This window comes from Scomber japonicus, chromosome 17 (assembly GCF_027409825.1).
Source record: "Scomber japonicus isolate fScoJap1 chromosome 17, fScoJap1.pri, whole genome shotgun sequence".
Classification (NCBI taxonomy): Eukaryota; Metazoa; Chordata; class Actinopteri; order Scombriformes; family Scombridae; genus Scomber; species Scomber japonicus.
In genome coordinates, this window is record NC_070594.1 from 4,404,735 (window position 1) to 4,431,821 (window position 27,087).

The 27,087-nt window shown below is 37.9% G+C and overlaps 1 protein-coding gene and 1 long non-coding RNA gene across 2 annotated transcripts; both read right to left on the reverse strand.

The window, feature by feature from the left end:
• Window positions 1–6,386: 6,386 nt before the first annotated feature.
• On the reverse strand, window positions 6,387–12,553 carry LOC128377207 (uncharacterized). Its single transcript, XR_008323298.1, has 3 exons — window positions 12,468–12,553; window positions 6,647–6,681; window positions 6,387–6,415 (listed from the first exon to the last, which is right to left on the reverse strand). It is a non-coding gene; the product is annotated as an uncharacterized LOC128377207 (long non-coding RNA).
• A 71-nt stretch (window positions 12,554–12,624) lies between these two features.
• LOC128377493 (NACHT, LRR and PYD domains-containing protein 3-like) lies at window positions 12,625–16,666 on the reverse strand. Its single transcript, XM_053337445.1, has 6 exons — window positions 16,634–16,666; window positions 15,894–16,122; window positions 14,630–15,629; window positions 13,196–13,297; window positions 12,849–12,931; window positions 12,625–12,641 (listed from the first exon to the last, which is right to left on the reverse strand). Exons 1-6 carry the CDS (start codon window positions 16,664–16,666, stop codon window positions 12,625–12,627), a joined length of 1,464 nt encoding a protein of 487 aa, XP_053193420.1.
• Between the last annotated feature and the right edge of the window lie 10,421 nt (window positions 16,667–27,087).

Here is a 27,087-nt window from a genome sequence, read left to right on the forward strand (position 1 = left end):
TCTCCTCAGGAAGTGCAGTGTGATCTTCAGAAATGCCTCTCTGCTGCTCCTCCTTTGCTCTTCCTCCTCACCGTCCAACACCTCCTCATCCTCACTCTGACTCTCTAAGCATTCTGGGTAATCTGGACTCAGAGCCTTCTGCATCTTCTTCAGTTCGTTCTTCACAAACCTGCTGATGTTCTCCTCCAGCAGCTGGAACACAATCAAATTTTAAATGTAACTGGTTGAAGTAAACATCAGATGATCAGTGACAGACTGGACAGCTGCTGGTCTACAGAGTGAAGTATGGAGACTTTTAGGACGAGAATGGTAGTTTCGTATTTAGTCTATGGCTGTTGTAGTTAGCAGTAGTAGCTGTTTTTTACATGTACACACCATAAATATGGAGTCCAGGTTTGTTTGATGCTGCTGGACAGACTGACCACTGAGAACCTCTGAGCTCTGCTGATGAACTCTGTGAAGGAAAGATGAAGTCTCAGAATAAATAATGACACTCAGTGTTAAAGGTGTTGTGTTGCTGTTCTCTCTGACTTCTGATAGATAGAGTTTGTGGTTTTTAGTAAAGTTTGTTTGTAGTAAGTAGTAGTAGTAGTAGTAGTTTGTACGTAACAACAGTTTCAGTCATTTAAACTTGTTCTTATGAGAGTTGGATAATAACCTCTGATCAGCAGACTGATGTTCATGTTTGAAGAAGATAGGTGCACCCATAGACCGGTCACTCTTCATGGACACACAGCTGGGTTCAGGAGAATCTGGTCTCTGCTGATGGATCCTGATGGAAACAGAGAAGAGATAAAAACAAGTGTAACTACAGTGTTGATCCTGAAGATTGTGTGTCTTGTTGGATGACAGCTACCACACATCATGTGTTTCTGCTCAGAGACCACAGATGCATCTCTGATCTTCCCAGCACAATCTGCTCAAACATGATCTCCTGCTACGAGGCCTTTGACAACAGGACTACTATAATGTATAATAATAATGGTTCAGAATAAACTATCACAGATTTGTACAGATAGGACCCTAAGATAGTTAATGAACACTGAGGGAAAGACAATACAAATCCCATCTCTAACAGAGAGACTCGCAAAATAAAATTTAGTTGTATCCTATCAAACACATTTTGGAAAAAACACCCAATAATTATTTATTTATTTTCAGGGGTGCTTAGATAACATTTAGGGGTGCTTGAGCACTCCCAAAAAAGGGTCTAAAATCGCTATTGGTGGAGACCAAGAAAAATGATACAGGTCATCACTGAAAACAACCTATAGTTAGTGTCAATGACAGCTGCCATCTAGTTTGGCAGATAAATAATTATAAATAATGTGAGGTATCAGAAAATATATTTTTATTCCTTTCAAAAATTATGCAATTATATCAATTTTATAACATTTGTAATGTTCCCATCTTCATGAGCAATGTGTTCTTTTTCTTCATCCCTCCCCCCTCTTTATTTGTTCTGCTTTTTAGCTGCTGTTGTAATTGTGAGCCAGAACAGATCTGTTGTTACTCCAGGCAGAAGATCTGGTGGTTTTAGTCCCAGCTGAGAATGTGATGGAATAAAATCTAAACTTTAACAGAGTAAACTCACATATTGAAATATACACAAAGATTTGTGAATTTGTATCCAGATTTTATTTGTGTTACATAATGTGTTTTAAATGTGTTGAGATTTGAGCTGGAATAGGCTGCTGCTCCTGAGAACATACAAAGGTATAGATGATGGATGGAAGCTAAGATCTGTGAATGTGTCACATGATTTGAAGAACTGTGGTAAGTTTAAATGTTCTTACAGTCTCTCAAACCAGAATCGAGCTGTTTGTGGGTTTTATCTCTGGATTTTATATTTGTACTGGGATCTGCAAATGTGAGACTAATTAATAAAAAGAATCACTAGTGAAGAATCCATGAAATGATCACAACAAAGACATCACACCTCTGCTCAGAAGAAATGGAGAGAAACAGACAAAAACATTGTATATTCTGACCTCTGATCAGCAGACTGATGTTCATCTTTGAAGGTAATAGGATTACCCATAGACCAGTCACTCTTCATGGACACACAGCTGGGTTCAGGAGAATCTGGTCTCTGCTGATGGATCCTGATTGAAACAGAGAAGTGATAAAACAAGTGTAACTACAGTGTTGATCCTGAAGATTGTGTGTTTTGTTGGATGACAGCTACCACACATCAGGTATTGCTTGAAGTTAATAGGATCATACATAGACTGGCCACTCTTTATAGACACACAGCTGAGTTCAGGTTCAGGTTTAAGTCCAGGTCCAGGTCCAGCAGAGTCTGGTCTGTCCTGCTGCTCTGGGCTTCAACACAACAAACACAGAGATCTTTGAGTGTGAATAATGATGGTGGAGTGATGTGAGTGGAGAACAGTGATGGACAGTTAGAGATCCTCATCTCACCTCTGAGCTTTGGTCTGGATGTCATGTTCCTCACACAGAGAGCTTTTAGAGGGAGGGACTCCCTCCTCTCTGTCCTCACACTGATCCATAGCAGTGAAACACCTTCGCACAAACACAACAACATCCATTACAACCAGCTGCATATCACACAGACAAACTGCTGTCGGTCACACTGTCATTCTTTATTCTACCACCAGATGGCGCCATAGTCATTACTTTAAGATTTCCACTGTGGATACAAACTGCAGAAACTATTTTATACAGTTGTACTTTTGTCGAGTTATAGTCAAGTTATAGTTCAAAAACTGTTGACATGCATATATTTTCATCCACCTGTGTGTCAGAAAGAAGAAAATACTCACCAGGTGAATTCGGATCCACATGTGGTCACAGAGTGGTCCAACCTTCACCTGTAGAGGAAACACAGAGAGAAGCTGCAGCTGATTCTCCTTCATCAGTCCTTCATCATCAATCTGAGGACGCTGTCACACTATCTTAACTTCACAGACAAAGTCCAAAAGCATCAAGATGATAATGATAATGATTAAAGCAGTGACGCTTGCAGCAGAGTTCAGCTCCAAACACACAGGAAGAACCTGCCAAGACTCTCTGTGAGGACATTAAACAATCTGACAGATTTCACTGGAAACTCATGTTCATCTGTCCACAAACTAATGTCACTGTTGTCTGTCTGATGGAAACAAACTGATTTAAAAAAAAAAAAAAAAAACAGACATGATTTGATTTCTTTATGCTTATCATCTATAATCCTGCTTCCTGGTGTTTGAAGGGATTAAATCCAACAGTGAATTTATCCAGTAAGTGTTATTATGTGTATTAACTGCTGCACTAATGACTATTTTAATGCACAACCCAGACGGTGAGTTTTGCTCCTTAAAATAAACATTTTAGAGGAAATGAGAGTTTAACCCAGCCCCCCCCCCCCCCCCCCCCCCCCCCTAAATGAATAACAGGGATGTATTGCCCAATTTGCTGTGCTGATCAGACGTCTGTTAGTTCCGTTTTTTCCGCGTGACACATATTTTCGAAAAAAAAAAAAAAAAAAAGAAGTTAGCATAACTAAACAAACGTTAACTTCACAATTCAATAGCTTAAAATTATAAGAAATGGCAAAACGTTTTGTTTCAATTATATTTTAAAGCATAACATTCAGTTTATCTGATTCAAGACTTTTTTTAGGACACCGGAAACCCAGAAATACATTTAATAAATCAACATAACTGATCATTTTAACTTCCATCTCTACTGTTATCAGATCATCTTAACAGCCACTGACACACTCGTGATAAAAAACTCTTGGTTACGTACCTTTAGATGAAGAAAATCATCTGAATTAAATTGATGAGTGACGGTGAAAATAATCCGCAGCTTCAAGCACGAAACCGGACAAAAGAGGAACAAAGCATGTAACTGAAGGAGGAGATTTAAAAATCTTTATTTAACCAGGAAATGTCTTGGGATTTATATTTTTACAATATTTCAGAGGGAAACTTGTACTTTCTACTCCACTACATTTGTTCAGGTTAGACGTACATCTATTTGTTTATCTTCTGATCCTTTACTCACCTGCAAACCTGCATTTTAATGTCTTTAAAACACAATAGTTTCTTCCATTGAACTGCTGCTTCACTAAGAATAGTTTAGATGGTTTATTTTGGGACCAATAAGTTTAGTTTTGTCTCTTTTTTTGAAATGGTTAACTGAGGATCACTGAGGAGAAAAAGGCATTGAAAAGTATGATGATGTTAGTTGATGAAATAAATCTGTTACTAGCTGGTTAAAAAAATCTGCAGCAAAGGCAGTTTTTGTTTTCTTTTTATCTGCTCAACTTTAGGTGAATTTAAAGGGACCAACCAGGATGTTAAAAAGGGAGAAAAGAGGGAATGACTGCTACTGGGGTCACACTGCCACCTGCTGGATTTTAAGGGGTATTCTCTATTCTGACCAACAATGATACCAGTTCTTCTTCTTCTTCTTATTGTTTTTCTATAATGATCCTTTGCTTGAACGTGTAGCATTAACTGAAAACAGAAACGCACAAATGTTCTTCAACTTTAAACGTGCTGTTTGATGGTTTAGGAGTCATCGCTTTAACTGTTAGTGGTTTCTTACACTGTAGCAGTTTAGAGGAAAAGCTTGTTTATTTTTAAATCTAAATGGGAATTGATGACAGTGAAATGTTGGTGGTGAATGATCTTTGTATTATGTGGAGCAATAAATAATAAAAAGAACAATTTTCCCTTTTGCAGTCGATGTTGTCGTTAATTTCCAACACATGAAGACACCAAATGTGGCAAATCTGATATTAATAAAGTCAGTAACTAGAATAACTGGCACAATAAATATATATATGACCTTTCTCATGATGCAAATAATTCTTATACACAAATTCATAAAAGCTATAACCTCTCTACCACCTATACATGAAGAGTGTAAAAAATAAAACCCTGTTAAATGGGGAAGCTGAATGCGCGCTGAATTGTTGATTTTGCTCCTGTTGACATTTTAAAAACCTTTAAAAACCAAACAGCGTTGTTACACTATTGAGAAATAGACCCAAACTCAAAATGATAAAACGTGAAAGCAAATTTATTTGACTCCAAAATGTTGCTGTGAGATTATGAACTCAGAAAAAGCCAAAGCCTGTGTTTGTTTTATTTTATTTTATTAAAATCATGTGAACTTTGTTTAGAAAATAACTATAAAAGATGTATCAGTATCATATAACATGTTGGATTAACACAGTTTAATTCATGGTGGCAGCTGAATTTGATTACAGCAAAGAGAAAAACCAATGACCATGTAAAAAACAAGTGATGTGAATATAATATATGTATTTAAAGTGTAAAACAACCAAACCTGCCCAACAAACGTGGACTTACAAGATAATATTTACATAACCTGCAGAGGCAAGAAAAACTAAAGGAAAGCAGCCCATGCATGTTATTATATACATACATGTCAGACACATGACATCAGATAGAAACATACGTTGATGTTAATGATTGAACACAAACTGAGCTGATGTCAAACAGACTGAGATGTCTGGTGGACATTTTCAGGAAAAACTTCACTTTAAGATCCTGATAAAATGGAATAACTAACATCCACTAACAGCTGCTAGATGCTGCTCCAAGTAAACTTTACTCAAGTGAATTTCAGAGTCAACACAGTTTTTACACATCAATTCAGTCCAGAGGAGATCATTTCACTACTTCTAATACAAACTATATTCTGACATTAAAGCACAGTCAGTGATCCAAATGAAACTAGAGTGAAACCTCGTCCACCATCAACATTTAAACACATGAAGCTGCTGTCACTTCCTGTTTCTATTGTTCACTGGTGAACAGAGTGAACAGTGATTTCAGTAGCTGTCTTCAGTCAGCAGTGTGACTGTTTGTCTCCACAGGAAGAGACTCTCACTTAGACAGAGGACATAAAGACACTGAGGAATCAAGCCACCAGAGCCCAAACCCAGCATACAGAGGTTCAGTGAATGTGGTGTTGAAGGTGTGGAGGTGGATCAGTGTGTCAGAGGAGACTCTGTAGAAGGACAGAGTGCCAGCAGGACAGTCCACATACACTCCTACTCTGTTAGAGACAGAGGAGGAGGAAGAGGAGGAGATGGGTGTTTCTCTGTTATTGTGACGGACAGAGTAATCATTATCATCAGAGCAATCCAGACTCCAGGACTGATCATTAAATCCAAACCTGCTGTTGTCACTGTCTTGTTTCCTTCTGATTCTTCTGTAACTCACTGATATATCAACATCTCCTCTCCACTCGACCTCCCAGTAACAGCGACCAGTCAGAACATTTCTACACAGCAGCTGCTCCCAGTGATCAAATCTGTCTGGATGATAAGGATATGACTGATTCTCCTTCACACGTGTCACCTTCCTGTTGTTGTCAGACAGTTTGAGGTCTCCGTTTACTGTGTTTGTGTCCAGTGTGAGTTCACAGAAATCTGATGAAGAGAAGAAGAAACAACAGAGCAGCAGTTTATCATCTGACAAACCTGATGGATTTATTCTCTGTTTAACTTCTGATCTGTTGTTCATTTCTCTAAAGTTTAACGATGTCACATTTTGCCAGTAATGTTTTAATGAATAAATACCACAAAGACCAACTTTGTGTTTAAAGAGAAACTGACTGTTTGCTGTTTAGTTGTCATGAATCAAATTAAATCCACACTTACACTTCTTTACCCTGTGCTCTCCACCATGGTCCATCCTGGAGGAAGAATGAGAAGAAATGCAGCAATAAGACAGCAAAACATTTGAATGCAATTTATATCAATCTGCTCATTTGTTTGTTTTGTAATCATAATAATAATAATAATAAAACAACAATTATAATCATAATCATGGCCCAAAATTCAGCACAATTGATACGGTGGCTGAGAAAGTTCACTGTACTGCAAACATCACAAGAAGAAGAAAGAAAGAAAGAAAGAAAGAAAGAAGAAGAAGCCCAGAAAAAATGAAAAAGTGAAACATTGCTTTTATAAAAACGTATCAATGTCTCTATGTGACTGTAAGGTTCATGGCGTTATATTTATATAACAGGGCTCTCAGGTTTCATGAGAAGTTTGGAGTGAGATTACATCTGTTAGGAGCAGAGCGGGGGGCAAATCTACTCGGCAACAAGAAATACTACATTCTGATTGGCTAGTAGGTCGCTGACAGCTATGAACGCCTTGCTGTTCATTTCTGTATACATGAGTTTCCGTGCGGTGGGATGCATCACTTCTCAGTGTGAGAAATGACAGGTGTGGCGTGAAATGCTAGTGTCTCACGGTCAATGCGTGAGACTTGGCCGATATATGCCAAGTTAGCATTGACTAATCCGGATGTGAGCCTAAAGTGGCCCACATATATGGAAACACACTTGGCCCACCTTTGTTGAAACATATTTGGGCCAGTCTTGGCCGATATATGCCAAGTTAGCATTGACTAATCCGGATGTGAGCCTAAAGAGGCCCACATATATGGAAACACACTTGGCCCACCTTTGTTGAAACATATTTGGGCCAGTATTGGCTGAAATATGGCAAGTTAGCATCAACCAATCTGGATGTGAGCCTAAAGTGGCCCACATATAAGGAAACACACTTGGCCCTACTTTGTTGAAACATATTTGGGCCAGTCTTGGCCGATATATGCCAAGTTAGCATTGACTAATCCGGATGTGAGCCTAAAGTGGCCCACATATATGGAAACACACTTGGCCCACCTTTGTTGAAACATATTTGGGCCAGTTTTGGCCGATATATGGCAAGTTAGCAACGACTAATCCGGATGTGAGCCTAAAGTGGCCCACATATATGGAAACACACTTGGCCCACCTTTGTTGAAACATATTTGGGCCAGTATTGGCTGAAATATGCCAAGTTAGCAACGACTAATCCGGATGTGAGCCTAAAGTGGCCCACATATAAAGAAACACAATTTTAGCTAAGCAAATGTCTATCATGAACAACACCCTTCATCCCAGGGTGCGTCTGTTGCACCCATGATACAAAGAGAAACACCACTGTTCATACATCTGAGAGAAAAAAAGATATTACAACACAACAAGCGGATGGTGAATTCTGAGAGTTGTTACAGATCAGTCTGACAAGTCTGACACTCTTAAATACCAGCAGGAATTAGGCCTGGTCAAGTTTAACTTTTTTTTCTCTTAATACATTATATTTAAATATTATATCTAGTATAGTATAAATAATGGGTCTACTGTGATGAATTTGTTGTTTGTTGATATGGGATCAATAAAATCTTTTCTTGTTTGAGATGTCAACAAAGGTTAAATAAATTAATTAATTTATATATATAAAAAAATAACTTACAATTATTGACCAACAATGTCTTTCAGTGTTTTCTCTTTCTTCTTTCAACGTTAATTAAGTCTGTAAGTCGTATCTTTATTCAAACTATATTTGCCGTTATGAGTTTTTTTTTTTTCACTTCAAGTTGGAGTTTTCCAAATTACCGACGCTATTGAACGCATCATTATAACCAACGAAAGCAGAATGCGATTCTGTCAGTTGGAGAAATCAAGTCAAGGAGGTAGAGATAAGGACTTGAGGAGGTGAGTTCCTGAACTAAAAATGAATAAATTAATTAATTAATCTATTTGTGGGAAACATTAAGCTGTCATTGTTGGAACTTCATATATTGTTTTGTCAGGTTGCCTGTGTTGCAAAAAATGTTAGCTAGTTAACATTCAGTTTTATACAAGGTTGTGACCAGCCCTGTGAATGCCATGTTTTTTTTTAAATGAAAATATTGCATGATTCTGTAGAGAAATTGGTTTAAACACGTTTAAACACGCGTAAGGGCAGAGTTTTCCTCCTACAATTTTAGTAATGAAGACAAACTGACATAAACATTATGTTTTATTACTGTAACTTTAGGTTAAATGTGAAGTTTGTCTCAGTGTTTGATGAAGCTGCTTTACTCCAGCTCACATTGCTTGTTATCAACCCCAACTTTCATTGTTGTCTGAACAGAATGAGGTTGAGCAAGCAGATATTGGGTCAGTGATCAGGCATAATATCAACTATATCTTCAGATTAATTGTAATTAAAAACAAACTAGATTTTGAAGTTGAAGTTTGAAATTTTGAAAGACAACACAATATTATAATATATAACTTTATATCATTTTACAGGGCCTTTTTTGTTTGGTCTCCTGGTGAGGTTTTGTGTTTTGCACTTCACTTCCACCATATACAGTAACCACAGTACTGCTTTACTGAGTCAACTAAATTTGTTCTTTTGTGCTTTTTTTAAAGGGCCACAAGACGAGCCATAATGCTGGGGCCAGGCAGGATTTTATTTTATTTTTTTGTAGGTCAACAACTGTTCCTTTGGCCTGAATTTTGTTTTGTTTTGCCTTTTTGTTCAAAAAAGTAAAAAAAAAAAAAATTAAAAAAAGTCTCCTCTGCTGTTCACCAGCTGTCATTTCTTCAATTCTTCAGTAGGTTTCTTCATCTTAGACCCCAAGATGAGTCCCAACAAGACTGGACCACTGCATGCCACCATTCAAACAGTATTTGGGGGTACCATAATGGCATGTAGCCACAAATTCAGACCATTATTCTATGTTTTCATATTTGACATACCATTTTATCATGGTTGTGACTCCCTAAGTGTGCAGGTTAGACAAGGTCATAGAGTGTAAACCAGTTCAGGGTAAGTCTGAGAGCTAACTATGGCTCCCACTCAAGTGTCATTACTCCATGTGGTAGGTGGGCCAGAATTAAAATGCACAGTGGCCCACATTTGGGTGAGTGCCAAGCCATCACAATGCCAGATGTCAACCAAAAACAGACCAAATAAACCAGTACTCAACCGAATGTGGGCCACTGTACTAAACTCTTTTGGTCCATATCTGGCCCACACCTGACATGTTCATTCGGCCCACATACAGCATGGAATGATGGCACTTGGGCGGTCCGCTCACGTTTGCCAAAAGTGGGTCATAACCAAGCCATCACAATGCCATATGTCAGCCAAGAAGAGACCAAATAAACCAGTACTCAACCGAATGTGGGCCACTGTACAAAACTCTTTTGGTCCATATCTGGCCCACATCTGGCATGTTCATCCGGCCCACATACAGCATGGAATGATGGCACTTGGGTGGTCCGCTCATGTGGGCCGAATGAATGTGGGTCCATATCTGGCCCAAAAGAGTTTTGTACAGTGGCCCACATTTGGGTGAGTGCTGGTTTATTTGGTCTCTTCTTGGCTGACATATGGCTTTGTGATGGCTTGGTTATGGCCCACTTTTGGCAAACGTGAGCGGACCGCCCAAGTGCCATCATTCCATGCTGTATGTGGGCCGGATGAACATGTCAGGTGTGGGCCAGATATGGGCCAAAAGAGTTTTGCTATCTGGGTAATGTTCAGCCAACGTCTGCAGCGGTACTGAATGCAGGACGACTGTCTGGAACCGCTGTGTCCGACTGTCTGACTGCGACTCTGAACACCAGTCAGTCGCAATTAATTAGTACAACCTCAGTAATAAATATTAACTAGGATAATAGAATAATCACTTCAGTCAGTTCAGTCAAATTACATAATCCAGTTTGTAATGTGTAATTTAAATAAAATTGACTTGACTTCCAATATTAAAAAGGAGTTTTCAAGGTAAAGGTATTTTATTTTATTTTATTTGTCACACATACAGTTGTACAGAGAAATTCAGTCTCTGCATTTAACCATCCTCAGTATCTGGAAGACCCTCCAGGATTTCGAGATATTAACACAAATTCAACCAATCCCTGTGAATTCTGTGCGATATTATCTTTTTATGTTATGGTTACTCAGAATAATGCAGGTTTAGCCTCATTTGTCTTATCTGCCAGAATAAATTAAATAGTTTTGTTTCATTAAAACAAACATAAATGTACTGAGACCCTTTGGATTTAGATTCACTCTTCACATAGGCTTAAGGTCAAAGTATTCTGTGAGGAGCAAAGTTGCATTCAAATAAATAAATATATCAGTCAGGGGAAGGATCCTGATTGGCTGTCATGTTTCTATCGTTCATAATATTGCTCTGAAAGTGATTCCAACGAAATCATTCTCTATCGTTATAGTTGTGGTGTGGACTCTGCCATTCACTTGAATTAGCACTATATTTAAAACTATATATTTATAGTTATCGTTATCATTCTCAGTGTGGACAGCCCTTAATCCTTTAGATTTGAGTTGAACGCAGATATAGTTGCGATTTGTCTTCGACTTAAAAAAAGGGAAAAAACAAAAAGAAATAAACTGAAATTAATCGGGAATTAATCTTACGCAGGGGGGAAAAGTGCATTGTCCAGGCAAGCATGATGTTTCTTTGGTTTATTTTACCATTTGCAAGCAAACAAAGAACAATGGCGTCTCTATTGCCCTGGTAAAAAAACTTATACCCTTCCAGTGCCTGCTTCTCTACCTGTAGCCTACCTATATAATTCACCCCTGTGCCCCAAGCTGCCCAAGTGCCTTAAAACAAAGCAATGAGTATTCAAATTGACTAAAATAGTACTAATATTATAGTCAAATTAATTAAGCTATACTTTTCAAAATAAACAGCAACAAAATACATAAATTAACATTTAATTATTACCTTTAACAAAAATAACAAATAGCTCCAACAGAAGTACTAAGCTCTCTCTAACTCAGAGTTTGCATAGTATTTCACAGGCACGTCTCACGTCCTCTGACTGTTGACTGAAGGAAGGCGCCATGAGAAGTTGTGTGATGTCCTTTTACAGGGACCGCAGTACGTTGCTGTGGTGACATGCGACACTTGGCAAGTGCAGCTGAGTGAATGACATTGCTTGGCGGTAGCAAATAGACCAAGTAACATCTGACATGACAACAAATGATCTTTTGATGTGACAGCAACTTTATTAAAAGGAGGATACTGTACTTCTGTTGGTCTTTGCCAGCTGTTACAGCATGCATGCTAAGGAACGTAAATGCGTTATATGTGATTGCACTGCTGCATCATTGATATCGTGATATGACACACTTTTATCACGTAAAAATGTATACCAGTATTATCATGGACAGTATGATATGGCACAGCCCTAACGAGGGGAACGTGCAAACACAGACACAGAAAGGCTCCAGCCGGGTATCAAACCCAAGATCTTCTTGCAGTGAGGCAACAGTGCTAATCCCTGAGCCACCAAGAAGTACGTTTGAATTTAGAGAATAAATTAACCTTTATGGCAGCAAAACATTTTACTGTAATTATTTACATTTGTTCATTAATTTGGTATAATAATAACAGATGAAACACACAATAAGAAGAAACAACAAGTTAGAGAGTTGTAATGAAATAATAAAGTAGTAAAGTTACAAAGTTCATGATGAAAGTGAACAACTTTATAATAAACAGTAAATACATCAATAATAAAATAACAGATGGACTCTACTCTGATGAGTTTTAACAAAAGAATAACTTTAGATTGACAAACTAGTTTTATTCCAGAGTCCAGAGTTCTGTTCATACCTGAGTGTGTCCAGTCTCCAGTGTGGATCCTCCAGTCCAGCAACCAACAGCTTCCCTCCTGAGTCTCCTGGATGATTGTAGCTCAGGTCCAGCTCTCTCAGATGGGAGGGGTTGCAGCTCAGAGCTGAGGCCAGACAAGCACAGCCTTTCTCTTTGATCAGACATCCTGACAGACTGGAAATATAAAAAGGTTGATAACACAATGTTTTAATCATAAGTACCGGAATCCTACAGATGCAGAATAATTGACATTAATCTGAATGTAAAACAGCAACTGTCAACTGTATCAACTCTCTAAACAGTCAAAATCAGCTTTATTGTCATTGTTCATTACAATAAAATTATAGATGATGTATCGAGACCTGAGACTTTCCAGTGTACAATGTGGACTCTCCAATCCAGCAGACAGCAGCGTCACCCCTGAATCCTGCAGGCCGTTGTCACTAAGGTCCAGCTCTCTCAGACTAGAGGACTGGGAGCTCAGAGCTGAGGCCAGAGGAGCACAGCCTTTCTCTGTGATCTGACATCCTGACAGACTGGAAATATAAAAAGGTTGATAACACAATGTTTTTAATCATATAAGTACCAGAATCCTACAGATATGCAGAATAATTGACATTAATCTGAATGTAAAAAGCAACTGTCAACTGTATCAACTGTCTAAAAAGTCCAAATCAACGTTATTGTCATTGTTCATTACAATAAAATTATAGATGATGTATCTGGACCTGAGTCTTTCCAGTGTACAACGTGGACTCTCCAATCCAGCAGACATCAGCTTCACCCCTGAATCCTGCAGGTTGTTCTCACTCAGGTCCAGCGCTTTCAGACTAGAGGACAGGGAGCTCAGAGCTGAGGCCAGAGGAGCACAGCCTTCCTCTGTGATCTGACATCCTGACAGACTGGAAATATAAAAAGGTTGATAACACAATGCTTTTAATCATATAAGTACCAGTATCCTACTGATGTGCAGAATAATTGACATTAATCTGACTGTAAAAAGCAACTCTCAAGTGTTTCAACTGTATACAAAGTCAAAATCAGCTTTATTGTCATTGTTCATTACAATAAAATTATAGATTATGTATCCAGACCTGAGACTTTCCAGTGTACAGTGTGGACTCTCCAGTCCAGAAGACAACTGCTTCAACCCTGAATCCTGCAGGTTGTTGTTACTCAGGTCCAGCGCTCTCAGACTAGAGGACTGGGAGCTGACAACAGAAGACAGAGCTGCACAGCTTCTCTCTGAGAGGTTACAGCCGCTCAACCTGAAAAAATGATGAGTAAAGAACACAAAATGTTTCATGTTTCATATTTAAAATTAAACATTTTAAATTGTTCATATATCCACTTCTTCATTCACTTACAGAGCTTTACTTGAAGCTTTGACCACTGGCAGCAGCCTCAGAAGTGCCTCTTCTGTAGCAGAGTATTTCTTCAGGTCAAACACGTCCAGATCTTTTTCTGATGACAGTAAGATGAAGACCAGAGCTGACCACTGAGCAGGAGACAGTTTATCTGTGGAGAGACTTCCTGATCTCAGGGACTGTTGGATTTCCTGCACTAGAGAACGATCATTCAGTTCATTCAGACAGTGGAACAGATTGATGCTTCTCTCTACTGACAGACTCCCACTGATCTTCTTCTTGATGTACTCAACTATTTTCTGATTGGTCTGTGAGCTACTTCCTATCTGTGTCAGCAGGCCTCGTAGGAGAGTCTGATTGGTCTGCAGTGAAAGACCCAGGAGGAAGCGGAGGAACAAGTCCAGGTGTCCATTTAGACTCTTTAAGGCCTCATCGACAGCACTCTGGTAGAGACATGTTGATTTGCCTCTGAACACATCAGACCAGGATGTTGTTTGTTCTCCTGCCAGCAGATTGACTCCAGACTTGATGAATGTCAGATGGACATGAAGAGCAGCCAGAAACTCCTGAACACTCAGATGGACGAAGCAGAACACCTTGTCCTGGTACAGCCCTCTCTCCTCTTTAAAGACTTGTGTGAACACTCCTGAGCACACTGAGGCTTCTCTGATATCGATGCCACACTCTGTCAGGTCTGATTCATAGAAGATCAGGTTGCCTTTCTGCAGCTGCTCAAAAGCCAGTTTTCCCAGAGACTCAATCATCTTTCTGCTCTCTGGACTCCAGTGTGGATACGTCTCGGCTCTTCCATCATACTTGATGTTCTTCAGTTTGGACTGAACCACCAGGAAGTGGATGTACATCTCAGTCAGGGTCTTGGGCAGCTCTCCTCCCTCTCTGCTTTTCAACACATCCTCCAGAACTGTAGCAGTGATCCAGCAGAAGACTGGGATGTGGCACATGATGTAGAGGCTTTGTGATGTCTTCATGTGGGAGATGATGGTGCTGGCCTGCTCCTCATCTCTGAATCTCTTCCTGAAGTATTCCTCCTTCTGTGGGTCAGTGAATCCTCTGACCTCTGTCACCATGCCGACACACTCAGGAGGGATCTGATTGGCTGCTGCAGGTCGTGTGGTTATCCAGAGGCGAGCAGAGGGAAGCAGCTTCCCCCTGATGAGGTTTGTCAGCAGTACATCCACTGAGGTGGACTCTGTAACATCAGTCAGGATCTCATTGTTCTGGAAGTCCAGAGGAAGTCGACATTCATCCAGACCATCAAAGATGAACACAACCTGGAACTCTTCAAACCTGCAGATTCCTGTTTCTTTGGTTTCAGTAAAGAAGTGATGAACAAGTTCCACCAAGTTGTACTTTTTCTCTTTCACCACATTCAGCTCTCTGAAAGTGAATGGAAATGTGAAGTGTATGTCCTGGTTGGCTTTGTCTTCAGCCCAGTCCAGAGTGAACTTCTGTGTTAAGACTGTTTTCCCAATGCCAGCCACTCCCTTTGTCAGCACTGTTCTGATTGGTTCATCTCTTCCAGGTGAGGCTTTAAAGATGTTTTCTTGTCTGATTGTTGTTTCTGGTCTGTCTGGTTTCCTGGATGCTGTTTCAATCTGTCTGACCTCATGTTCATCATTGACCTCTGCAGTCCCTCTCTCTGTGATGTAGAGCGGTGTGTAGATCTGATTCAGAAGGGTTGGGTTTCCTGCTTTAGCAATCCCCTCAAACAGACACTGGAACTTCTTCTGCAGGTTAGACTTGAGTTTACGTTGACACCTGCCAGCACGAGTTCCTGAATGAACAAACAGGTGATTTTACAGTGAATTGGTAAAATGGAAACATTAAACTGCAGATGTATATATTTTTCTCCACTATGAAATCTATTCAGCTCATCAGTTGTGGACAAACAGTTTCTGACTGTTTGTCCACAACAGATGAAGAATTCATAGATCTGCAGATGTGTGCATCATATTAACAGCAGAGTTTGAAATATAAACCTCTCCCATGTTGCCTCCATTTCCTCTCCATCATGTTAAATCTGTTAAAATCATCTTACTCCTCTGCAGACGGTCAGCCAGCTCATCCTGCTTCATTCTCCTCAGGAAGTGCAGTGTGATCTTCAGAAATGCCTCTCTGCTGCTCCTCCTCTGCTCTTCCTCCTCACCATCCAACACCTCCTCATCCTCACTCTGACTCTCTAAGCATTCTGGGAAATCAGGACTCACAGCCTTCTGCATCTTCTTCAATTCGTTCTTCACAAATCTGCTGATGTTCTCCTCCAGCAGCTGGAACAGAAAAAAATGTAAATTGAACTGGAAGAAGTCAACATCAGATGATCAGTGACAGACTGAATAGCTGCTGGTCTACAGAGTGAAGTATGGAGACTCTTAGGACCAGAATGGTAGTTTAGTATTTAGTCTGTGGCTGTAGTTAGCAGTAGTAGCTGTACTTTACATTTACACACCATAAATATGGAGTCCAGGTGTGTTTGATGCTGCTGGACAGACTGACCGCTGAGAACCTCTGAGCTCTGCTGATGAACTCTGTGAAGAAAGATGACGTCTCAGAATAAATAATGACACTCAGTGTTAAAGGTGTTGCTTCCTATCACAGTGGATCCAGGTAAAACACTAGGCTGTTCTGACTGACCTCTGATCACTTTCTCTGTTTTAAAAGTATTTTAGAGAAGTGTTTGTAGGAGGAGTGTGTGTGTTGGTATTCATGAGGAAATTGTGTGTAAAAACAGTATCAATCAATCAAACTTATTCTTATAAGAGTTGGATAATAATATTTTACAGTCTGACCTCTGATCAGCAGATTGATGTTCATGTTTGAAGTCGATATTTCGACCAATAGACCAGTCACTCTTCATGGACACACAGGTGGGTTCAGGAGAATCTGGTCTCTGCTGATAGATCCTGATGGAAACAGACAAGTGATAAAACAAGTGTAACTACTGAAGATTGTGTGTTTGGCTGAGACACATCAGGCAGGTATTCCAGAAAGCAGGTTATATGAAAAGTCAGAGTAAGTTCTCTCCCTGTTTCCTGTCGATCTCTATACCAGCTAATACTTTAAGGTGAAGGTGTCCAAATATAAATCTTAAAAAAAAAGAAAACTGTGACTCTAATAAACGTTTACTGTACACTTTTGTAGTGTAGTATGTATAAAGGCATCTAGGTGTTGTTTTCAAATATACAATGTTAAATACTGGCAGTGTTGGGATGGCTGAAACATTGACTTTTTTTTTTTTTTGCTTGGAAGATTTCACTAACTACTGAAATATATCACATGTTGAATGTAGCCACTGAATGCTGATTAATGAGGGCAGACTAAACAACATTGCTTGTAATGAAATTATACCTTACTTGTTTGAACTATATTTTTATATGTCATCTTCAGTTGCTGCCAAGTAGGCCTACGTTTTGTACCTGTTGGTGTCTGCATGGATATTAAATGTGCTGTGCACACACACACAGAATATAAATTCTGTTTTAAATGTGTTGAGATTTGAGCTGGAATAGGCTGCTGCTCCTGAGAACATACAAAGGTATAGATGATGGATGGATGCTGAGATCTGTGAATGTGTCGCCTGATTCGAAGAACTGTGGTAAGTTTAAATGTTCTTACAGTCTCTCAAACCAGAATCCAGCTGTTTGTGGGTTTTATCTCTGGATTTTATATTTGTACTAAGATCTGCAAATGTGAGACTAATTAATAAAAATAATCAATAGTAAAGAATCAATGAAGTGATCATGACAAAGACATCACACCTCTGCTCAGGAGAAATAGAGAGAAATGGAGAGAAACAGACAAAAACATTTTATATTCTGACCTCTGATCAGCAGACTGATGTTCATGTTTGAAGTCAATATTTCGACCCATAGACCAGTCACTCTTCATGGACACACAGGTGGGTTCAGGAAAATCTGGTCTCTGCTCATGGATCCTGAGAGAAATACAACACTGATGAATTAATAACAGCTTTGTATCTCAAAAAGAAAAATAATCTGTGGATAAAATCCTGCTGAAAAATGTTTTCATTTTAATACTGATAGCATCTGAGTTAAGAAGAGGAAAGCTATGATGGCTCTTTTCTTACCATCGTTCAGCGGATTGATTTCCAGATTTAAAGTCAATAATTCGACCCATAGACCGGTCACTCTTCATGGACACACAGCTGGGTTCAGGTCCAGGTTTAAGTCCAGGTCCAGGTCCAGGTCCAGCAGAGTCTGGTCTGTCCTGCTGCTCTGGGCTTCAACACAACACACACAGAGATCTTTGAGTGTGAATGATGATGGTGTAGTGATGTGAGTGGAGAACAGTGATGGACAGTTAGAGATCCTCATCTCACCTCTGAGCTTTGGTCTGGCTGTCATGTTCCTCACACAGAGAGCTTTTAGAGGGAGGGACTCCCTCCTCTCTGTCCTCACTCTGATCCATAGCAGTGAAACACCTTCACACAAATAGAACAACATCCATTACAACGAGCTGCACATCACACAGACACATTGCTGTCTGTCACACTGTCATTCTTTATTCTACCACCAGATGGCGCCACAGTTAATCATTACTTTAAGATTTCCACTGTGGATACATGTTTAAGAAACTATATTAACTATATTACTTTTCATACAGTTGTATTTTTGTCCATTGCAGAGCTCATATGCAGCAAGTTATAGTTCACGTGTTTAAATGCAAATACTGTCATCCAGCAGTGTGTCAGAAAGAAGAAAATACTCACCAGGTGAATTCAGATCCACATGTGGTCACAGAGTGGTTCTTCCTTCACCTGTAGAGGAAACACAGAGAGAAGCTGCAGCTGATTCTCCTTCATCAGTCCTTCATCATCAATCTGAGGACGCTGTCACACTATCTTAACTTCACAGTCAAAATCTAAAAGCATCGAGATGATAATGATAATTGTATTGGAACTGTTTATTTACTGCTAGAACTCCCAGGCCACTAGGGGACATAGTTCTTTCATTTAACGTTTAACGCAGCCTCAGCCAATAGCAAGCAACAGGAAGTGATCTAAAAGGAAGTTGCTTTGTTTACATGCGCCACAATAATAGTATGGTGTCATGGCAACGGCAAAATGCTCCGTCTTTACATTGAGTTGTTAGGTTAGTTATATTTGTTTCTAGCCCTTTGAGTGGAAATATAAATAAGTGAACATGTTATAGATAATTATTAGAATGTATAGTGTTAATTATTTTGACATTGCCAACGTTTAGCAACGTTTTTGGAGGCACGTATTACCGTTGATACAGTATAACGGTAGATTTCAGCCTTCAAGCAACCGTTGAATTGACCGTTGATGTAATATACTGTGTTGTTTAGTCTGAGTTCAATGACTAATGTGTTACTTTCCTCATCACTTACCTGATTAGTTCTGTCATATTCAGTATCATAATTTGAATCATACTTACCCGTGAATACTATGTAGATCTATAAATAGAGATTAGATTGGTCCTCCTAGCCATGATAAGCTAATTTGTACATATGACAACCTATTCTGTATTGTTTATAAATGAATGCTTTTCTGTATTTCGATATGTCCATTTCAGCTTCACACTTTCTTATAATCAATCCCAACCTACTACAACACCTGCCTGTTCCTTGGAGGATATGATGCAAGGGAGAGTTTAGCTGGCTGTGAATCTCAATACAGGACAAGAGTCACATTGGGTGCAACAGTACAATAATGATTAAAGCTAGGGCTGGGCGATATGGACAAAATCAAGTATCACGGTATATTTGACCAAATACCTCGATATCGATATTGCAACGATAATGTAGAGATGACTCTTGATGCTTTCACTAAATATTTACACTTTGAAATGTTTGATAAATAATCATTGGTAATGTTGTTATAATGACAAAGTTGGTAAAAGATAAATAACCGAACAGCTAGAACAGTCTGGTAAGTTCAGAAAATTACACATTTTTACAGTAATGCAACATTTAAAAGCCGGAAAAGACAACACCGATGACATATCACGATATTACGATATCCTAAATCTAAGACGATATCAAGTGTCATATCACAATATCGATATAATATCGATATATTGCCCAGCCCTAATTAAAGCAGTGAAGCTTACAGCAGAGTTCAGCTCCAAACACACAGGAGGAACCTGCCAAGACTCTCTGTGAGGACATTAAACAATCTGACAGATTTCACTGGAAACTCATGTTCATCTGTCCACAAACTAATGTCACTGTTGTCTGTCTGATGGAAACAAACTGATTCTTTTGATAACAGACATGATTTGATCTCTTTATGATTATCATCTATTATCTTGCTTCCTGATGTTTGAAGAGATTAAATCCAACTGTGAATTTATCCTGTAAGTGTTATTATGTGTGTCTCACAGTGTGATGGAGCTAATGCCTTTCTGATGCACAACTGCTGCACTAATGACTATTTCAATGCACAACTCAGATGGTGAGTTTTGCTCCTTAAAATGTTTCATAGTTTTTGCTGAAAATACTAAATAATCATAGATAAATACACTTACCCGTATGATGATACCTTGATTTGCTCCACTTTCTGATCTAACGCCTTTCAATTTGGTTTGTATTTTTATTACTGCGTCACAAATAACTTTTCTTTTTTTTAGAACACCGGAAACCAGAATAAAGTTAGTAAATCAACATAACTGATCACTTTAACTTCCATCTCTGCTGTTATCAGATCATTTTAACAGCCAGTGACACAAATATGATGAAAACGGTTGGTTACATCACCTTTAGATGAAGAAATATAATCTGAGGCTGACGAGTTGATGAGTGATGGTGAAATTCACCCGCAGCTTCAAGCAGGAAACCGAACAAAACAGGAACTAACGTGACAGCACGATGTTAAAACCAGGAAGTGTCTTGAGAATAACTTGTTGTTTTTTATGAGACCTGCCAAGATAACGCACCATCACAAGTTTACATAAATTATAATATACAGCATGTCTAAAACAGATGAGAGTTTTAAGTTTTGTAAGTAAAGTCTGTTGATTCACACACCGCAGTATTCTCGTGTGATGCTACTTCCTACTTTTCAGAGGGAAATATTGTACTTCCTACTCCACTACATTTATTTGACAGCTTGACACAATGAATAACATAACAAGCTTTTAAAATACAACACATTGTGGTTTTCAACCGTTTTGTCTTTTGAAGTGATCAGATTACAGTACGCATCATAAATGAGTAAACCGTCCCTTAAACTTAACTGATTAAGTGATATCTCTTTATATAAGACATACAGTATTGGGGTTTCTAATATGATGTGATGTTATTTTCTTTTATCAGTTACAATGATATATGTCAGTATTAGACAGGAAAAGATGATTTTCTTGTCAAAATAGTAAAAGGCCATGATGGAAAAATGAATACACCCTCCTGAAAGTTAATAACACTCATCTTTGTAACCCTATATTTAAGCAAAGTTGTCTAATTTTCTTATTTTACAGATATTGATTACATAACTTTCTATGTTGCTATTAAGCATATGTTTAATACATTTCAAATTTGTCATCTTCCTTTGAATTGTAATGATGATCTTTTGGAAAAAACAAGATTTTTCTTTATGTTCAGAAGGGGTGAACTCATTTATAATGCATACTGTACTTTCAGTCATGGCTCATGACTTTGCCATCCTAGGAAAGCATATATGATGTAGATGTGCTTGATAGGGGAGTGGAAAGTCAAATGTTTTTCCTAGGATGGCAAAGTCATGAGCCTCATATCAACAAAAACCAAACAAAATAAAATAAAACACAAGACAATACAATAACAAGAAAGTACAAATATATACAAACAGATGCAGACATGTGCTCCAATGCTTCCAAAAACACGAAGAGTATTTTGTGTCCCTATAGGCTGGACTAATGACATCATAACTTCCTATTTTGATTCATTTAACCGAACCATGAATCTGTACATTAACTTCCTTAACGCTGCATAAAAGGTGGGGACACTCATTCCTGATGCGTACCGTACTTTCAGTCATGGCTCATGACTTTGCCATCCTAGGAAAGCATATAGGATCTATATGCTTGATAGGGGAATGGAAAGTCAATTTTCTTTTTCTAGGATGGCAAAGTCATGAGCCTCTGACTGGCTAGTACTCGTTCCCTTCGTTGTTCGGACTGTGATTGGTTAGAGTTAGGTTTAGAATACCAGAGTAAGCCAGTCAGGGGCAGAGTAGGGCGGGTTATGACCATAGACTGTATAGAACCATTTACCATCCTAGGTTAAAAAAAATTAACTAGGCCGGGGAGGGATATTCACTTGGTTGCAATGCTGCAGCCTCGCCGCTAGTCGCCGCTAAAAATCCTCCACACTGGTCCTTTAAAAGGCGAAGTCTAAGAAGAAAACCCTTGAAAGCAACGTCCTGTCAGTCTTCACTTTCAGCCAATAAACACGTCCGTCCTCTGAGCGGGGAGAACCGGCTACAGTGGGAGAGGAGAGGCGGCCCGGCGGCTACCTACCACCACCACCACCACCACCACCTCCTCCTCCTCCTCCACCTCTCTCTGCTACCGGGGCGAGCATCACCCTTCACCCGGAGCCTTGCACGCTATAACCGGGGGAAGCAGCGACATTCAACCGGATGCCTCTATGATCCATCTAGCACTACAGCGAGATACACACTGTTCAGTTTGCACAAGGTAAGCTTTGTTTTACTATATATGTATATTTTAAAACCAACTAGCACGAGCTTAGCTAATTGCACGGGAGCGCGCACCAGACTCCATTCAATTTAATGCTGATTTTACATTAGGACAAAACTTGCACGTTATAATTAAATAGCAATTATTTAACCACACAAAACATCATATAAAACCTTTAAAGCTGCACTTTAATTATGCTTAATCTCCGTAAAATAATATATAAGTTAATTTATAGACTAATATGTTTAAATTTGGTGGGCGGAGGCAGCTATTGACTGTCAATGTCTGCAAGTGATTATTTGTGTTTTATGCAGAAATAAATTAATTATAGTGAGCTGAATGTGTGCCGAAATGTAGATTACGTCCCTATTTATGCTAGCATAAAATATTGTTTAAAAGAAAGCATATGCTGCATAGTTATGATGTGAAACCCTTAAATTGACGGAAATTTAAACAGGGTTTGGTTCATCTTTGTCCTCATGCTTATAGCTAGCTGGTAGCTTAATGCAATGGGCTACTTGCACATTTTAATGCATATTTTTATAAGGTGTCGCTATAGATTGAATACCTTCTAAGTGGTGAGGTTGCACAAGTGTCAGCTGAAAGTTTAAAGTTAAGCTTCAACACCAGTGGAGGCTAAACGCGTGACAGTCTCATAAATGATTAAAGATGACACACAAGTTATGATCTGGATGTGTTGATTTGGGTTTTTTTAAAAGAAGAGGAAACAGGGTCAAATGTTTCCTCCTACTAACACGTATTTTATGAATGGTGGCGAGGTGTAAAAACAAAAATCCAGAGAGTAGTCATGTCTCCATGTGCAGAGAGATTAGGATGGATTAGAGAGCTCCACAAGGACAAACAGGCGACAATCACGCGGCGTTCCCCCCCTTCATCAGCGGGCAGGTTTTCAGGAGTAGCGGCCTCTTCTCCCAAAACCCTGGAGGGACATGTGGCTGATCATCATAGCTTTAACAAAAAACCACCAGCCATGTAAAGTGAGCCTGATGTAGTTAAAGTATTACAGTAAAAGTACACAAGTATTATGAGCCTTATGCAGGAAAAGTATTATGAATGATGTAGTATGCAGCAGTATTACAATAAAAGTACACAAGTATTATGAGTGATGTAGTATGCAGTATTACAGTAAAATTACTACAGTATTATGAGTGATGTAGTATGCAGTATTACAGTAAAAGTAAACAAGTATTATAGTGATGTAGTATGCAGTATTACAGTAAAAGTAAACAAGTATTATAGTGATGTAGTATGCAGTATTACAGTAAAAGTACACAAGTATGAGTGATGTAGTATGCAGTATTACAGTAAAAGTACTGAAGTATTATGAGTGTTGCAGTATGCAATATTACAGTAAAAGTACTGCAGTATTATAGTGATGTAGTATGCAGTATTAAAGTAAAAGTACTGAAGTATTATAGTGATGTAGTATGCAGTATTACAGTAAAAGTAGTGATATATTATTATATATGACATCATTAGATTATTAATAGTGAAGCATCAGTGTTAGAGCAGCATGTTACTGTTGTAGCTGCTGGAGGTGGAGCTAGTTTATACTACTTTATATACAGTTAGCTAGTTTATACTACTTTATATACAGTTAGCTAGTTTACACTACTTTATATACAGTTAGCTAGTTTATACTACTTTATATACAGTTAGCTAGTTTATACTACTTTATATACAGTTAGCTAGTTTATACTACTTTATATACAGTTAGCTAGTTTATACTACTTTATATACAGTTAGCTAGTTTATACTACTTTATATACAGTTAGCTAGTTTATACTACTTTATATACAGTTAGCTAGTTTACACTACTTTATATACAGTTAGCTAGTTTATACTACTTTATATACAGTTAGCTAGTTTATACTACTTTATATACAGTTAGCTAGTTTACACTACTTTATATACAGTTAGCTAGTTTACACTACTTTATATACAGTTAGCTAGTTTATACTACTTTATATACAGTTAGCTAGTTTATACTACTTTATATACAGTTAGCTAGTTTACAATACTTTATATACAATTAGCTAGTTTATACTACTTTATATACAGTTAGCTAGTTTACACTACTTTATATGCAGTTAGCTAGTTTATACTACTTTATATACAGTTAGCTAGTTTACGCTACTTTATACACAGTTAGCTAGTTTACACTACTTTATATACAGTTAGCTAGTTTACACTACTTTATATGCAGTTAGCTAGTTTATACTACTTTATATACAGTTAGCTAGTTTACGCTACTTTATACACAGTTAGCTAGTTTATACTACTTTATATACAGTTAGCTAGTTTACACTACTTTATATACAGTTAGCTAGTTTATACTACTTTATAAACAGTTAGCTAGTTTAGTCCAGTGGTTCCCAACCTAGGGGTGGGGCCCCTCCAAAGGGTCAGCAGATAAATGTGAGGGCTCGTGAGATGATTAATGGGAGAGGAAAGAAGAAAGATCAAAAGTTCTGATACAAATGTGTTTTCAGTTTTTGGACTTTTTCTCTAATCTTTGATTTTTGCTGAAATATTGGATCATTTGAACATTTATTGAAATGAAAGCATGTGAGAAGTTTAGAGGGTAAATCAGTATTTGGTGGAGCTGTTAACAACTCATAGACATCTGAAATGTGAGCTGACTACACACTGCTTTTTATAAGACGTCAAAAGACCAAAAGGTTGAAATGTAGATGAGTGGAAGCATATAAAGTAGCAGCACACGGAAGTACAAGTACCTTAAAATGTACTTCCACCACTGAACAGGATCTTGACCTAATTATGGAAATCTGGACTTTCTGTGTCCTGATTTTTGCCCTCCAAGAATCTCATCAACCCAACTCTGCCTTCAGAGGTCAGAGGTCAGCACTTAGATTCTCTACAGTGGATTATCAATCAATCCAGCGACTATTTTCTCAATTAATTGATGAATTGTTCGGTCTATAAAGTGCCAAAAATGGTGAGAAATGTCGATCACTCTCTCCGAAAACTCAAAGATGCAACATATAAAGTCTTATTATGTCCTGATTAAGAGTCCAAAACCTTACGATATTCAGTTTACTGTCATAGAGAAATAAAGAAAACAGAAAATATTCACATTAAAGAAGCAAAAAGAGAATTTTAGCTTAACGGCTAATCAATTATCGAAACAGTTGGTTCTCTTTTTGTTTGTTTTCAGCACATTGACCAGACTTAGTGTTAATACCCAACAGGATTTTAACATGTTTTGTTAGTTTAATGCTTTGAATTAATTTAAGGAATAAAACCTGATCCTATAAAACAGGTTTGAGGTTGTTTCCTGGGGCACACGTCATAATCCTCCCATTAGTCAGTGAAGGACTAACACAGTTACAGCAGCTTACGTTGATGCTAATTTATCCTAAAAAAATATGACTCATAAACACGAACATGCTTTAATATAAGTGCTGCAGTAGTTTGATTCATTTATGATTGAAATAAAAGTATAAATCTGGTGATGTCACATAGTCCAAGTTATATTATCAACCTGTTTATAGATGTTTAAGCTTATTTATCAGGCTTTGTGTTCATATTGTTGTAAAATAATAATTCAGGTGTTTAGTCGGTGAAACTTTGGCTGTGTTCGAAACCGCATACTACATACTACATATTACATACTTCTATACTACATACTTCTATACTACATACTACATACTTCTATACTACATACTTCTATACTACATACTTCTATACTACATACTACATACTTCTATACTACATATTGCTATACTACATACTACTATACTATATACTTCTATACTACATCTATACTACTATACTATATACTTCTGTACTACATACTACTATACTACATACTTCTATACTACATACTTCTATACTACACACTACATACTTCTATACTACATACTTCATACTTCTATACTACACACTTCTATACTACACACTACATACGTCTATACTACATACTTCTATACTACATACTTCATACTTCTATACTACACACTACATACTTCTATACTACATCTATACTACATACTACTATACTACATACTACATACTTCTATACTACATACTACATACTTCTATACTACATACTACATACTTCTATACTACATACTACACACTACATACTTCTATACTATATACTACATACTTCTATACTTCTATACCACATACTTCTATGCCACATACTTCTATACTACATACTTCTATACTACATACTTCTATACTACATACTTCTATACTTCTATACTACATACTTCTATACTACATACTTCTATACTACACACTACATACTTCTATACTACATACTTCTATACTACATACTACTATACTACATACTACATACTTCTATACTACATACTTCTATACTATATACTACATACTTCTATACTACATACTTCTATGCCACATACTTCTATACTACATACTTCTATACTACATACTACTATACTACATACTTCTATACTACATACTACATACTACATACTTCTATACTACATACTTCTATACTACATACTACTATGCCACTTACTTCTATACTACATACTACTATACTACATACTTCTATACTAT

Bases quoted from the DNA above. Each gene is read 5' to 3' on its own strand.
- LOC128377493 (XM_053337445.1), bottom strand. From the start codon at position 16,666: ATGAACATCAATCTGCTGATCAGAGGTCAGACT. The intron at 15,630-15,893 runs GTAAGATGATTT...TTGTTCATTCAG, and splicing joins GGCTGACCGTCTGCAGAGGA to GAACTCGTGCTGGCAGGTGT. The intron at 12,932-13,195 runs GTCCAGATACAT...CCAGTCCTCTAG, and splicing joins TGTACACTGGAAAGACTCAG to TCTGAGAGAGCTGGACCTTA.